Below are 13,670 nucleotides of genomic sequence, written 5' to 3' on the forward strand. Positions count from 1 at the left end.
CTTAAGGAACGCATCACCTTTAAAGTTTGCACATTAGTCCACAAAATTATTCACGGTGAAGCCCCAGCCTACATGTCTGACTTAATAGACCTACCTCCCAGAAACGCTAAAAGATCATCTCGAACTTTCCTTAACCTCCACTTCCCTAATTGCAAAGGCTTAAAATACAAGGCGCTGCATGCATCAACCTTTTCTTACATAAGCACGCAATTCTGGAATACACTACCACGCAACTTGAAAACAATCCACGAACTAACCAACTTCTGCAAACTATTGAAGACTTATCTCTTTGATAAAATTTACTGTAAGGATCAAAACACATGAAACCCACACTCACTGTTTCAGAAATACACCAATACATTCTCTTCTGAATTCTTATCCCCCGTAATTTTATCACATTTATACCTTTACTCACAGAAAAATGTTATACCGAATGTTCTCTTGCTAATGTTCTATTACCCTATCAGTTTGCCGTTGTCTCTTTCCATTGTTCCATTGTTCTCTTCCTTTGTCCTATTCCCTAATGATACTTGACTCTGTCTTCACATAACTGTCACAATGTAATCCATAACTGAGTTGTAACAAATTGTACTTCCATCATTTACAATGTATTGTAAGCCACACTGAGCCCACAAATAGGTGGGAAAATGTGGGAAACAAATGCAATAAAATAAATAAATAAAACCTGCACAATCCAGGTTCTTGGTGGATTACAATAATGCAGGTCCATCTAGCCCATTATCCTGCTTCCAACAGTGGCCAATTCAGGTCACAAGTACCTGGTAGAAACCCATCAGTAGCAACATTCCATGATACCAATCCCGGGGCAAGAGTGGGTGATCTGTAGCGATTCTCAATAGCATTATCCAGACATCATCTTTGAAAATGTTTGTTTGGCCCCAGTCAGCGAGACTTACCCAGGTGGCATTAAGTCCTTTTCAATATTGGGCCCTTTGATGATATCAAACCAATAAATATTTATAGTAACATAGTAGATGATGGCAGAAAAAGACCTGCACGGTCCATCCAGTCTGCCCAACAAGATAAACCCCTATGTGCTACTTTTTGTGTATACCTTACCTTGATTTGTACCTGTCCTTTTCAGGGCACAGACCGTATAAGTCTGCCCAGCACTATCCCCGCCTCCCAACCACCAGCCCCGCCTCCCACCACCGGCTCTGGCACAGACAGTATAAGTCTGCCCAGCACCATCCCCGCCTCCCACCACTGGTTCTGCCACCCAATCTCGGCTAAGCTCCTTAGGATCCACCCCATGTACACATAACAAATTTATGCACAGAATAGCATTCCAAACATGCACAAGTGCATAATGTACATGCATACATAGTCCCTCAAGTACAGATGAAATTGTGTGCAAAATATTGATTCTGCTGCTAATGCACACCTGTGGGGGGATACTTCCATGACAACTGGAGTGCTCTTCCTTTTTTGGGGGGCATACAAATGATTTGCATAAGATTTGGTTACAGCATTGGGCACAATTTATTTTTATGCATACCATGCACTCATCATCAGCTCATGAAAACACGGATACACTCATACCCCAATGAAAAGAAAAAAAAGACATGCAGACACTCCAAAGAGGAGTAAGAGCGAGCAACAGTCTCTGTAAAAAATGCTGTTGACAGAAGGCTCATGAATAAGTACAAATTTAACTGAAAGGCAAACCTGCATCCTTCTGAAGGGTTTCACTCTCATATTGCATACGTGGTCCCAAGCACCAAACCCTACACAGAAGGATAAAATAAAAGATCCTACAATTAAATGAGTTCAGAAATGTATTACTAACACTAAATATGCAATCATTATTGACGAAATGAATTCTTGTATTAATCATCCATAAAGAGAGTATTAATACAGGAGATGTCAAAAAGAATTAGGTCCCATTATCTTCAGTCTTTTTCTTTTCTTTAAAAATCTTTAAGGTCTATTAACCTAGTAGCAATACAAACTCATGTAGAGTCAAAACAGCCAACAAGGACATATTTTATCACATAACTTGAACAAATTGTAACCCCCCCCCCACACACACACACACACACACACCAAGGAAACAGATATTGAAACAAACTAGCACACCAAACAAAGCAATGTGTACATAAAATTTATTAATTAACTCCAACACATGGATTAAAAACCAGAGGCCAACATGGCCATGATTTTGCACTCCACAACAGCATCAGGGGCAAACAGAATTTTTAAAAAGAATTACTACAATTATATGTCATACATACAAATAAAATATAAATAGGTACACTATAAAATGGTACCATAAAGTTATGTTAGCATTTACTGTAAAATCATAAATAAGCTAATACAGATAAACAGTCAAATCAAATACATACAAAACATGACAATAGTATATGTCAGTCATAAATAGTAGTATCAATGATAAATACATGTCAAACTAAATATATATAAAAACCATGAATACAGCATCTGTCAATCGCTCAAACGGTGTCTGAATTGAAGAAAGCGTGGGACAGGCACGAGAGAAGGACATAGTGGATGCTATGGATGGGTCACTTGGTCTTTACCTGCCATCATGTTTCTGTGGGGTCCTTTTACAAAGGCTGTAGCGTTTGTAGCCTAATTAAATGCTAGAGATGTCCATAGGAATATACGGGCGTCTCTAACATTTACTGTTAGTGTGCACTATCTTTCTATATAACGAACAGAAAGGTTAGGAAATGTGGCCATGTTGGGCACTGGTTTTTAACCCATCCATGTGTTGCAGTTTATTAATAAGTTTATATACAGATTGCTGTGATCTTCTAAGAATGTATTTTCCCCACATACTTCTTATAATCTCTCTGGAGTTCAAAAAGCAAATTAAGTTGCTTATAGGCATAGAAGTGTTGAGAAAGGATCTGGAAGGTTCCCACCATGTCAAAATCTAATAACTTGGTATCCCTCAAACATTTGGCCCCCGTGGACCAACCCCAAAGTCTCCCATTTCTTAAACGCACAGGGGCCTAACCCTGGCTGAAAACGGCACTGGCTATAATCAGGGTATAAGTGGCCACCAGGAGTAAACATAAATGAGACTGCTGTACCCAACTTTCTAGGAATAATATTAAACTGATACAGATCTAACAATATCAAAATTACTTTTAAGTTATTTTGTCTGAGTGGCTGCCCACCTGGACAGCAGTGACCATCAAACGGTTTGGTTTGATATGACAGCTGGAGTGGAGGGCGGCCACTCAAAACTCAAAGTCCTGGATTTCAAGCATGCTGACTTTAGTAATATGGGGGAATACCTGAGGAAGGAGCTGATGGGCTGGGAGGACGTACAAGAAGTGGAAGGACAGTGGTCCAGGCTGAAAGCAGCTATAAATAGGGCCACAAACCTTTATGTAAGGAAAGTAAATAAAAGCAAGAGAAAAAGGAAACCGATATGGTTCTCCAAGCAAGTGCCTGAGAAAATAAAGGCTAAAGAGTTGGCGGTCCACAAATACAGAAAAACTCAAGAGGAACATGGGGAGGAATACCGGATGAAACTGAAAGAAGCCAAGAGAGAGATATGTCTGGCGAAAGCGCAAGCGGAAGAACAAATGGCTAGAAATGTAAGGAGGGGTGACAAAAATTTCCACAGGTATATTAATGAAAGGAGAATGACTAAAAAGGGAATTGAGAGACAAAAAGATACTGCGAAGCGCTATGTAGATAATGATGAAGAAAAAGCAAATTTGCTAAATAGGTACTTTTGTTCTGCTTCCACAGAAGAAAATCCTGGAGAAGGACCGCGATTGACTGGCAAAAGTACAAATGAGAATGGAGTAGATATAGCACCGTTCATGGAAGAGAGTGTGTATGAACAACTTGAAAATCTACTACTACTAACATTTCTAGAGCGCTACCAGGGTTACGCAGCGCTGTACAAATAACAAAGAAGAACAGTCCCTGCTCAAAGGAGCTTACAATCTAAAGGACAAAAGGACAAAGAGTACAGTCAATCAAAAAGTTGGGGCAGTCTAGATTTCTTAGGTAGAGTTACAATGGTTAGGTGCCGAAAGGACAGAGAGTACAGTCAATCAAAAATTGGGGCAGTCTAGATTTCTTGGGTAGAGGTACAATGGTTAGGTGCCGAAAGCGACATTGAAGAGGTGGGCTTTGAGCCACGGGACCGGACGGGATCCACCCCAGGATATTGAGGGAGCTCAGAGAGGTTCTAGCGGGGCCTCTTAAAGATTTGTTTAATAAATCCTTGCAGACGGGGGAGGTTCCGAGGGATTGGAGAACGGCGGATGTGGTCCCTCTTCACAAAAGTGGTGATAGGGAAGAAGCTGGAAACTACAGGCCGGCAAGCCTCACTTCAGTTATTGGAAAAGTAATGGAAGCGATGTTGAAGGAAAGGATAGTGAATTTCCTGGAAGCCAATAAGTTGCAAGATCCGAGACAACATGGTTTTACCAAAGGTAAATTGTGCCAAACGAATCTCATTGAGTTCTTTGATTGGGTGACCAGAGAATTGAACCAGTGAAGAGCAATAGACGCAATCTACTTACATTTCAGCAAAGCTTTTGACACGGTTCCCCACAGGAGGCTCTTAAATAAACTGGACGGGCTGAAGATAGGACCCGAAGTGGTGAACTGGATTAGGAACTGGTTGACGGACAGACGCCAGAAGGTGGTGGTTAATGGAATTCGCTCAGATGAGGGAAAGGTGAGTAGTGGAGTGCCTCAAGGATCGGTGCTGGGGCCGATTCTGTTCAATATATTTGTGAACATTTGGGGTCATCTTTGACTCTTCTCTCTCCTTCTCTGCTCATATCCAGCAGATTGCCAAGACCTGTCGTTTCTTTCTTTATAACATCCGTAAAATCCGCCCCTTTCTTTCCGAGCACTCTACCAAAACCCTCATCCACACCCTTGTCACCTCTCGTTTAGACTACTGCAATCTGCTTCTTGCTGGCCTCCCACTTAGTCACCTCTCTCCTCTCCAGTCGGTTCAAAACTCTGCTGCCCGTCTCGTCTTCCGCCAGGGTCGCTTTACTCATACTTCCCCTCTCCTCAAGACCCTTCACTGGCTCCCTATCCGTTTTCGTATCCTGTTCAAACTTCTTCTACTAACCTATAAATGTACTCACTCTGCTGCTCCCCAGTATCTCTCCACACTCGTTCTTCCCTACACCCCTTCCCGTGCACTCCGCTCCATGGATAAATCCTTCTTACCTGTTCCCTTCTCCACTACTGCCAACTCCAGACTTCGCGCCTTCTGTCTCGCTGCACCCTACGCCTGGAATAAACTTCCTGAGCCCCTACGTCTTGCCCCATCCTTGGCCACCTTTAAATCTAGACTGAAAGCCCACCTCTTTAACATTGCTTTTGACTCGTAACCACTCGCCTCCACCTACCCTCCTCTCTTCCTTCCCGTTCACATTAATTGATTTGATTTGCTTACTTTATTTATTTTTTGTCTATTAGATTGTAAGCTCTTTGAGCAGGGACTGTCTTTCTTCTATGTTTGTGCAGCGCTGCGTACGCCTTGTAGCGCTATAGAAATGCTAAATAGTAGTAGTGAGTGACATTGCCGAGGGGTTAGAAGGTAAAGTTTGCCTATTTGTGGATGATACTAATATCTGTAAGAGTGGACACCCAGGAGGGAGTGGAAAACATGAAAAAGGATCTGAGGAAGCTTGAAGAATGGTCTAAGGTTTGGCAATTAAAATTCAATGCGAAGAAATGCAACGTGATGCCCTTAGGGAGTAGAAATCCATGGGAGACGTATGTGTTAGGCGGGGAGAGTCTGACAGGTTCCCCAGGATCAAAGTCCACCACCCTAACCACTAGGCCACTCCTCCACTCCCGCGTGAGGGCATTCCAAGCATCCACCACTCTCTCCGTGAAAAAATACTTCCTGACATTTTTCTTGAGTCTGCCCCCCTTGAATCTCAGTTCATGTCCTCTAGTTCTACCGCCTTCCCATCTCCGGAAAAGGTTAGTTTGCAGATTAATACCTTTCAAATATTTGAACGTCTGTATCATATCACCCCTGTTTCTCCTTTCCTCCAGGGTATACATGTTCAGGTCAGCAAGTCTCTCCTCATACGTCTTGTAACGCAAATCCCATACCATTTTTGTAGCTTTTCTTTACACTGCTTCAATTCTTTTTACATCCTTAGCAAGATACGGCCTCCAAAACTGAACATAATGCTCCAGGTGGGGCCTCACCAACGACTTATACAGGGGCATCAACACCCCCTTTCTTCTGCTGGTCACACCTCTCTCTATACAGCCTAGCAACCTTCTAGCTATGGCCACCGCCTTGTCACACTGTTTCGTCACCTTCAGATCCTCATACTATCACCCTAAGATCCCTCTCCCCGTCCGTACCTGACCTTCTGGCCCACAGCGATGCTGAAGGAAAGGATAGTGAATTTCCTAGAAGCCAATAAGTTGCAAGATCCGAGATAACACGGTTTTACCAAAGGTAAATTGTGCCAAACGAATCTCATTGAATTCTTTGATTGGGTAACTGGAGAATTGAATCATCGACGTGCTATAGACGTAATCTACTTAGATTTTAGCAAAGCTTTTGACACGGTTCCCCACAGGAGGCTCTTAAATAAACTAGATGGGCTGAAGATAGGTCCCGAAGTGGTGAACTGGATTAGGAAATGGTTGACAGACAGACGACAGAGGGTGGTGGTAAATGGAGTTCGCTCGGAGGAGGGAAAGGTGAGTAGTGGAGTGCCTCAGGGATCGGTGCTGGGGCCGATTCTGTTCAATATATTTGTGAGTGACATTGCCAAAGGGTTAGAAGGTAAAGTTTGCCTATTTGCGGATGATACTAAGATTTGCAACAGAGTGGACACCCGGGAGAGAGTGGAAAGCATGAAAAGGGATCTGAGGAAGCTAGAAGAATGGTCTAAGGTTTGGCAATTAAAATTCAATGCGAAGAAATGCAAAGTGATGCATTTAGGGAGTAGAAACCCACGAGAGACTTATGTGTTAGGCGATGAGAATCTGATAGGTACTGAGGGGGAGAGGGATCTTGGGGTGATAGTATCCGAGGATCTGAAGGCGACGAAACAGTGTGACAAGGCGGTGGCCGTAGCAAGAAGGTTGCTAGGCTGTATAGAGAGAGGTGTGATCAGCAGAAGAAAGGAAGTGTTGATGCCCCTGTACAAGTCATTGGTGAGGCCCCACCTGGAGTATTGTGTTCAGTTTTGGAGGCCGTACCTTGCGAAGGATGTTAAAAAAATGGAAGTGGTGCAAAGAAAAGCTACGAGAATGGTATGGGATTTGCGTTCCAAGACGTATGAGCAGAGACTTGCTGAGCTGAACATGTATACCCTGGAGGAAAGGAGGAACAGGGGTGATATGATACAGATGTTCAAATACTTGAAAGGTATTAATCCGCAAAAAAATCTTTTCCGGAGATGGGAAGGTGGTAGAACAAGAGGACATGAAATGAGATTGAAGGGGGGCAGACTCAAAAAAGATGTCGGGAAGTATTTTTTCACGGAGAGGGTGGTGGATGCTTGGAATGCCCTCCCGTGGGAGGTGGTGGAGATGAAAACGGTAACGGAATTCAAACATGCGTGGGATATGCATAAAGGAATCCTGTGCAGTAGGAATGGATCCTCAGAAGCTTAGCCGAAATTGGGTGGCGGAGCAGGTGGGGGAAGAGAGGTTGGTGGTTGGGAGGTGAGGATAGTGGAGGGCAGACTTATATGGTCTGTGCCAGAGCCAGTGATGAGAGGCGGGATTGGTGGTTGGGAGGCGGGAAATACTGCTGGGCAGACTTGTACAGTCTGTGCCCTGAAAAAGGCAGGTACAAATCAAGGTAAGGTATACACATATGAGTTTATCTTGTTGGGCAGACTGGATGGACCATGCAGGTCTTTTTCTGCCGTCATCTACTATGTTACTATGTTACTACGTGAGAACAACAGCCTGCTGTCCTCGGAGAATACCCTCTACAGGTATGTAGCTTTCCGTTTCTCCGAGGACAAGCAGGCTGCTTGTTCTCACTGATGGGGTATCCCTAACCCCCAGGCTCACTCAAAACAATAAACATGTTCAATTGGGCCTCGCAACGGCGAGGACATAACTGAGATTGACCTAACATGTTAACAACTAACAGAGAGTGCAGCCTGGAACAGAACAAAGAGGGCCCTCGGGGGGTGGAGTTGGATCCTAAAGCCCAAACAGGTTCTGAAGAACTGACTAACCAAACCGACTGTCGCGTCGGGTATCCTGCTGCAGGCAGTAATGAGATGTGAATGTGTGGACAGATGACCACGTCGCAGCCTTGCAAATCTCTTCAATAGTGGCTGACTTCAAGTGGGCCACTGACGCAGCCATCGCTCTAACATTATGAGCCGTGACATGACCCTCAAGAGTCAGCCCAGCCTGGGCGTAAGTGAAGGAAATGCAATCTGCTAGCCAATTAGATATGGTGCGTTTCCCTACAGCCACACTCCTCTTGTTGGGATCAAAAGAAACAAACAATTGGGCGGACTGTCTGTGGGGGCTCGTCCACTCCAAATAGAAGGCCAATGCTCTTTTGCAGTCCAATGTGTGCAGTTGACGCTCAGCAGGGCGGGTATGAGGACGGGGAAAGAATGTTGGCAAGACAATTGATTGGTTCAGATGGAACTCCGACACCACCTTTGGCAAGAACTTAGGGTGAGTACGAAGGACTACTCTGTTATGATGAAATTTGGTATAAGGAGCATGAGTTACTAAGGCTTGAAGCTCACTGACTCTGCAAGCTGAAGTAACTGGCACACAGAAAATGACCTTCCAGCTCAAGTACTTCAGATGGCAGGAATGCAGAGGCTGAAAGGAGGTTTCATCAGCTGGGTGAGAACGACGTTGAGATCCCATGACACAGCAGGAGGTTTGATAGGGAACTTTGACAAAAGCAAACCTCTCATAAAGCGAACAACTAAAGGCTGTCCAGAAATTGGCTTACCCTCTACACGGTAATGATAAGCACTGATAGCACTAAGATGAAGCCTTACGGAGTTGGTCTTAAGACCAGACTCGGATAAGTATAGAAGGTATTCATGCAGGGTTTGTGTAGGACAAGAGTGAGGATCTAGGGCCTTGCTGTCACACCAGATGGTAAACCTCCTCCATAGAAAGAAGTAACTCTTTTTAGTGGAATCTTTCCTGGAAGCAAGCAAGACTCGGGAGACACCCTCCGAGAGACCCAAGGAGGCAAAGTCTACGCTCTCAACATCCAAGCCGTGAGGGCCAGGGACTGGAGGTTGGGATGCAGAAGCACCCCCTCATTCTGAGTGATGAGGGTTGGAAAACACTCCAATCTCCATGGTTCTTCAGAGGATAACTCCAGAAGAAGAGGGAACCAAATCTGACAGGGCCAGAAAGGATCAATCAGAATCATGGTTTCGCGGTCTTGCTTGAGTTTCAGCAAAGTCTTCCCCACCAAAGGTATGGGAGGATACACGTACAGGAGGCCCTCCCCCCAATGAAGGAGAAAGGCATCCGACGCTAGTCTGCCGTGGGCCTGAAGCTTGCAACAGAACTGAGGGACCTTGTGATTGATCTGAGTGGCAAAATGATCTATCAAGGGGGTGCCCCACGCTTGAAAGATCTTGCGCACTACTCTCGAGTTGAGAGACCACTCGTGAGGTTGCATGATCCTGCTCAACCTGTTGGCCAGACTGTTGTTTATGCCTGCCAGATACGTGGCTTGGAGGAACATGCCATGACGGCGAGCCCAAAGCCACATTCTGACGGCCTCCTGACACAGGGGGCGAGAACCGGTGCCCCCCTGCTTGTTGATAAAATACATGGCAACCTGATTGTCTGTCTGAATTTGAATAATTTGATTGCACAACCGATTCTTGAAAGCCTTTAGAGCGTTCCAAACCGCTCGTAACTCCAGGAGATTGATCTGAAAACCGGTTTCCTGGAGGGACCAACTCCCTTAGGTGTGAAGCCCATCGACATGAGCTCCCCAACCCAGGAGAGATGCATCCGTCGTCAGCACTTTCTGTGACTGAGGAATTTGGAAGGGACGTCCCAGGGTCAAATTGGATCGAATTGTCCACCAATGCAAGGATTTGAGAAATTTTGTGGACAGTAGGATGACATCTTCTAGATCCCCGTGGCCTGAAACCACTGGGAAGCTAGGGTCCATTGAGCTGATCTCATGTGAAGACGGGCCATGGGAGTCACATGAACTGTGGAGGCCATGTGGCCCAGCAATCGCAACATCTGCCGAGCTGTGATCTGCTGAGATGCCCATACCCAAGAGACGAGAGCCAAAAGATTGTTGGCCCTTGGTTCGGGAAGGTAGGCACGAGCCATCTGGGAGTCCAGCAGAGCTCCTATGAATTCTAGTCTTTGAACTGGAAGAAGGTGGGACTTTGGATAATCTATTATGTATGTTATGTTATCACAAACCCCAGTAGCTCCAGGAGTCGAATAGTCATCTGCATGGACTGTAGAGCTCCTGCCTCTGAGGTGTTCTTCACCAGCCATTCGTCGAGATAAGGGAACACATGCACTCCCAGTCTGCGAAGAGACGCCGCTACTACAGCCAGGCATTTCGTGAACACTCTGGGCGCGGAGGCGAGACCAAAGGGTAGCACACAATACTGAAAATGCCGTGTTCCCAGACAGAATCGCAGATACTGCCTGTGAGCTGACAATATCGGGATGTGAGTGTAGGCGTCCTTTAAGTCCAGAAAGCATAGCCAATCGTTTTACTGAATTATGGGAAGAAGGGTGCCCAGGGAAAGCATCCTGAACTTTTCTCGGACCAGATATTTGTTCAGGGCCCTTAGGTGTAGGATGGGACGCATCCCCCCTGTTTTCTTTTCCACAAGGAAGTACCTGGAATAGCCCTTCTTGCCCCAGTGGCACGGGCTCGACCGCATTGGCGCTGAGAAGGGCGGAGAGTTCCTCTGCAAGTACCTGCTTGTGCTGGAAGCTGAAAGATTGAGTTCCTGGTGGGCAATTTGGAGGTTTTGATATCAAATTGAGGGAGTATCCCAGCCAGACTATTTGAAGAACCCACCGATCGGAGGTTACAAGAGGCCACATTCGGTGAAAAAACTTTAACCTCCCTCCGACCGGCAGATCGTCCGGCACAGACACTTTTATCTCGGTTATGCTCTGCTGGAGCCAGTCAAAAGCCCGTCCCTTGCCACCGCCTCCCTCGACGGCACCGTCAGCGCATGCACCGACTGCATCGAAAAAGATGGTACCGATGGCGCAAGCACCAAAGATACCGAAGATGGACACAACAGCTCCCCCAGAATCTCTGGGAGAACGGCTCGGAGGCTCTCGTTGAGAGTGGCTGTTGAAAAAGACAAAGGCGCCGGTACAGGAGAAGATGTAAGAACCTGTCTGGAGCACGGAGGCGGTTCTCGGGTGCCGACTCTTTCGGCGCCCCGGAGCTCTCGGCACCAGGACTGTGACCGATGCCGATGCTTCTTGGCCTTAGCTCGAAGCTCGGTACCGTACCTCCCGGTGCCGAACAGGAGGACGTTGAATCCAAATGGCTCCTCGGGGCCGGGTCCGAAGAAGGTCGGTCCCGGTGGACCTGCGCAGCAGGAGTCCTCGAGGCAGATGGAGACCCACTCGATGGCTCACTACCACCAGCATGGGGTCTCTGGACAGCCATTACCTGCGCTCCGGAGAACAATGTACCCTCCGATGCAGACATCGATACCTGCGATGACCTCGGTACCGCTGTCTCCGTCGACACTGAAGGACCGGACCGGGCTCCGAACAAGACGTTCCACTGAGCCAAACGCACCGCCTGAGACGCTTCTTCAACTGAAGACACTGAAAACAGGCGTCAGGTTGATGACTCTCACCTAGGCACCGAAGACACGAAGCGTGTCTGTCAGTAAGGGAGATGGTCCGGCTGCATCGCGTGCACCTTTTGAAGCCGCTGGTAGGCTTCGAGGACATGGGCGGAAAAATCGTGCTGGCGAGGTCGAACGCGATGGTGCCTGAAAAAAAGACACCAAAAAAGAGAAAGACCTGCGCGAGCGGCCAAAATGGCCGCGAAACAAAAAAGAAAGTAAACTTAAGGGGAAAAACTAAGAAAACTAAGGGTTTTTCTTGTTTTCATTTTTGTTTTGTTTTTTTTAAACAAAAGAAAAGAAAAGAAAGAAGAGTCAGAGACTCAAAAAAGAAAATCGCCGAAAACAGGCGAAGAAACAAACAAATAGCGCAAGAGGAATCCTGGGCAGAGAAGCAGCAAAGCAGCGTTCCTGAACCACAGAAAAAAGAAGACTGATGAACACGCTCGTGGTCGGCCGGGAAGACGGCCGCGCATGCGCGGTGCGCATGGGAGCGCGAGGCTAGCAAACCTTTGTTGCTAGGGAAGATTTTCCGATCCTGGGCTGCCGCTGGACATCACCCCATCAGTGAGAACAAGCAGCCTGCTTGTCCTCGGGGAATGCAATCTACGCCGGTTGCAAAGAACAAATCATTAAGAAACTCCAAACTGCCCAAAACACAGCAGCCAGACTCATATTTGGGAAAGCGAAATATAAAAGCGTCCAACCCCTAAGAGAAAAACTGCACTGGCTCACACTAAAAGAACGAATTGCGTTCAAAATCTGTACCCTGGTCCATAAAATCATTCACTGTGAGGCCCTGGTATATATGTCAGACCTCATAGACTTACCAATCAGGAACACAAAAAGGTCAGCACGCAGATTCCTGAATCTCCACTACCCCAGTTGCAAAGGACAAATATAAATCAACATATGCATCCAGCTTTTCCTACATTAGCACGCAACTATGGAATGCATTACCAAATGCCATAAAAACAATGCACGACCTAACAATCTTCCGAAAATTACTAAAAACCAACCTGTTCAAAAAGGCATACCACAATGATCCATCCTAAATACCAGACAACGAAACTCTTCCAGAACTAGATAAAACCGAACTCTCTATACCTGACTGCTATCACTAACGAACGTTAACACACTACCACCTTATTTCTCACGCCGAAATGAACTGATTATCTAATTTAATCTATAATTTACTCTACCGTCTATGTACTTAATGCAATACCACTTTGTATTTCTCATTCTGGAAATGGCGTTCGCCACTACGGCATACTGTAAGCCACACTGAGCCTGCAAAAAGGTGGGAAAATGTGGGATACAAATGCAACAAATAAATGCGTGACACCTGCTGGAATATTTAATTCTGGCGGGGGGGTTTTTCAGTTTTGCCAGCACCAACCCCACATGAAACTCTCTGCTCGATGTGCAGCAGTGGCTAAGAAAGCAAACAGAATGTTAGGAATTAAGAAAATAATGGAGAACAAAATGGAGATTATAATAATGCCTTTGTATCACTCCATGGTGATCCCCACCTCGAATACTGGTTGCAGTTTTGGTCACTGTATCTCACAAAAGATATACATTACAATCTGTTCTTGTATCCGCTAATTCCCAGTGAGTTCAAAGCGAATCACAAAGAAGAAAAAAGAGGCAAAACTCAGAGGACCATACCAAAAATTTAAAAAAAAACAATTGCAAATAAAGTCTTGATTACATCAGTTTATTTTTTGGTAGTGCTCTGGTTGGAAGCAAAATATATAGATGGATATTGTTTGTGAAAGCATAGTTTTTCATGGCATGATTTAAGGTGTGTTTCTTGGACTAGGGCTACATCAATCCGCAAGCGGC

At 45.7% G+C, this 13,670-nt stretch overlaps 1 protein-coding gene across 1 annotated transcript in view; it reads right to left on the minus strand.

The window, feature by feature from the left end:
• The window catches only part of COQ6 (coenzyme Q6, monooxygenase), a 179,608-nt gene that overhangs the window by 139,125 nt on the left and 26,813 nt on the right, over positions 1-13,670 (minus strand). The window contains exon 3 of the mRNA XM_030214499.1: positions 1,690-1,748. Within this exon, the coding sequence (XP_030070359.1) occupies positions 1,690-1,748 (59 nt within the window). The remainder of the gene's footprint in view (positions 1-1,689; positions 1,749-13,670) is intronic.

This window comes from Microcaecilia unicolor, chromosome 9 (assembly GCF_901765095.1).
Source record: "Microcaecilia unicolor chromosome 9, aMicUni1.1, whole genome shotgun sequence".
NCBI lineage: Eukaryota > Metazoa > Chordata > Amphibia > Gymnophiona > Siphonopidae > Microcaecilia > Microcaecilia unicolor.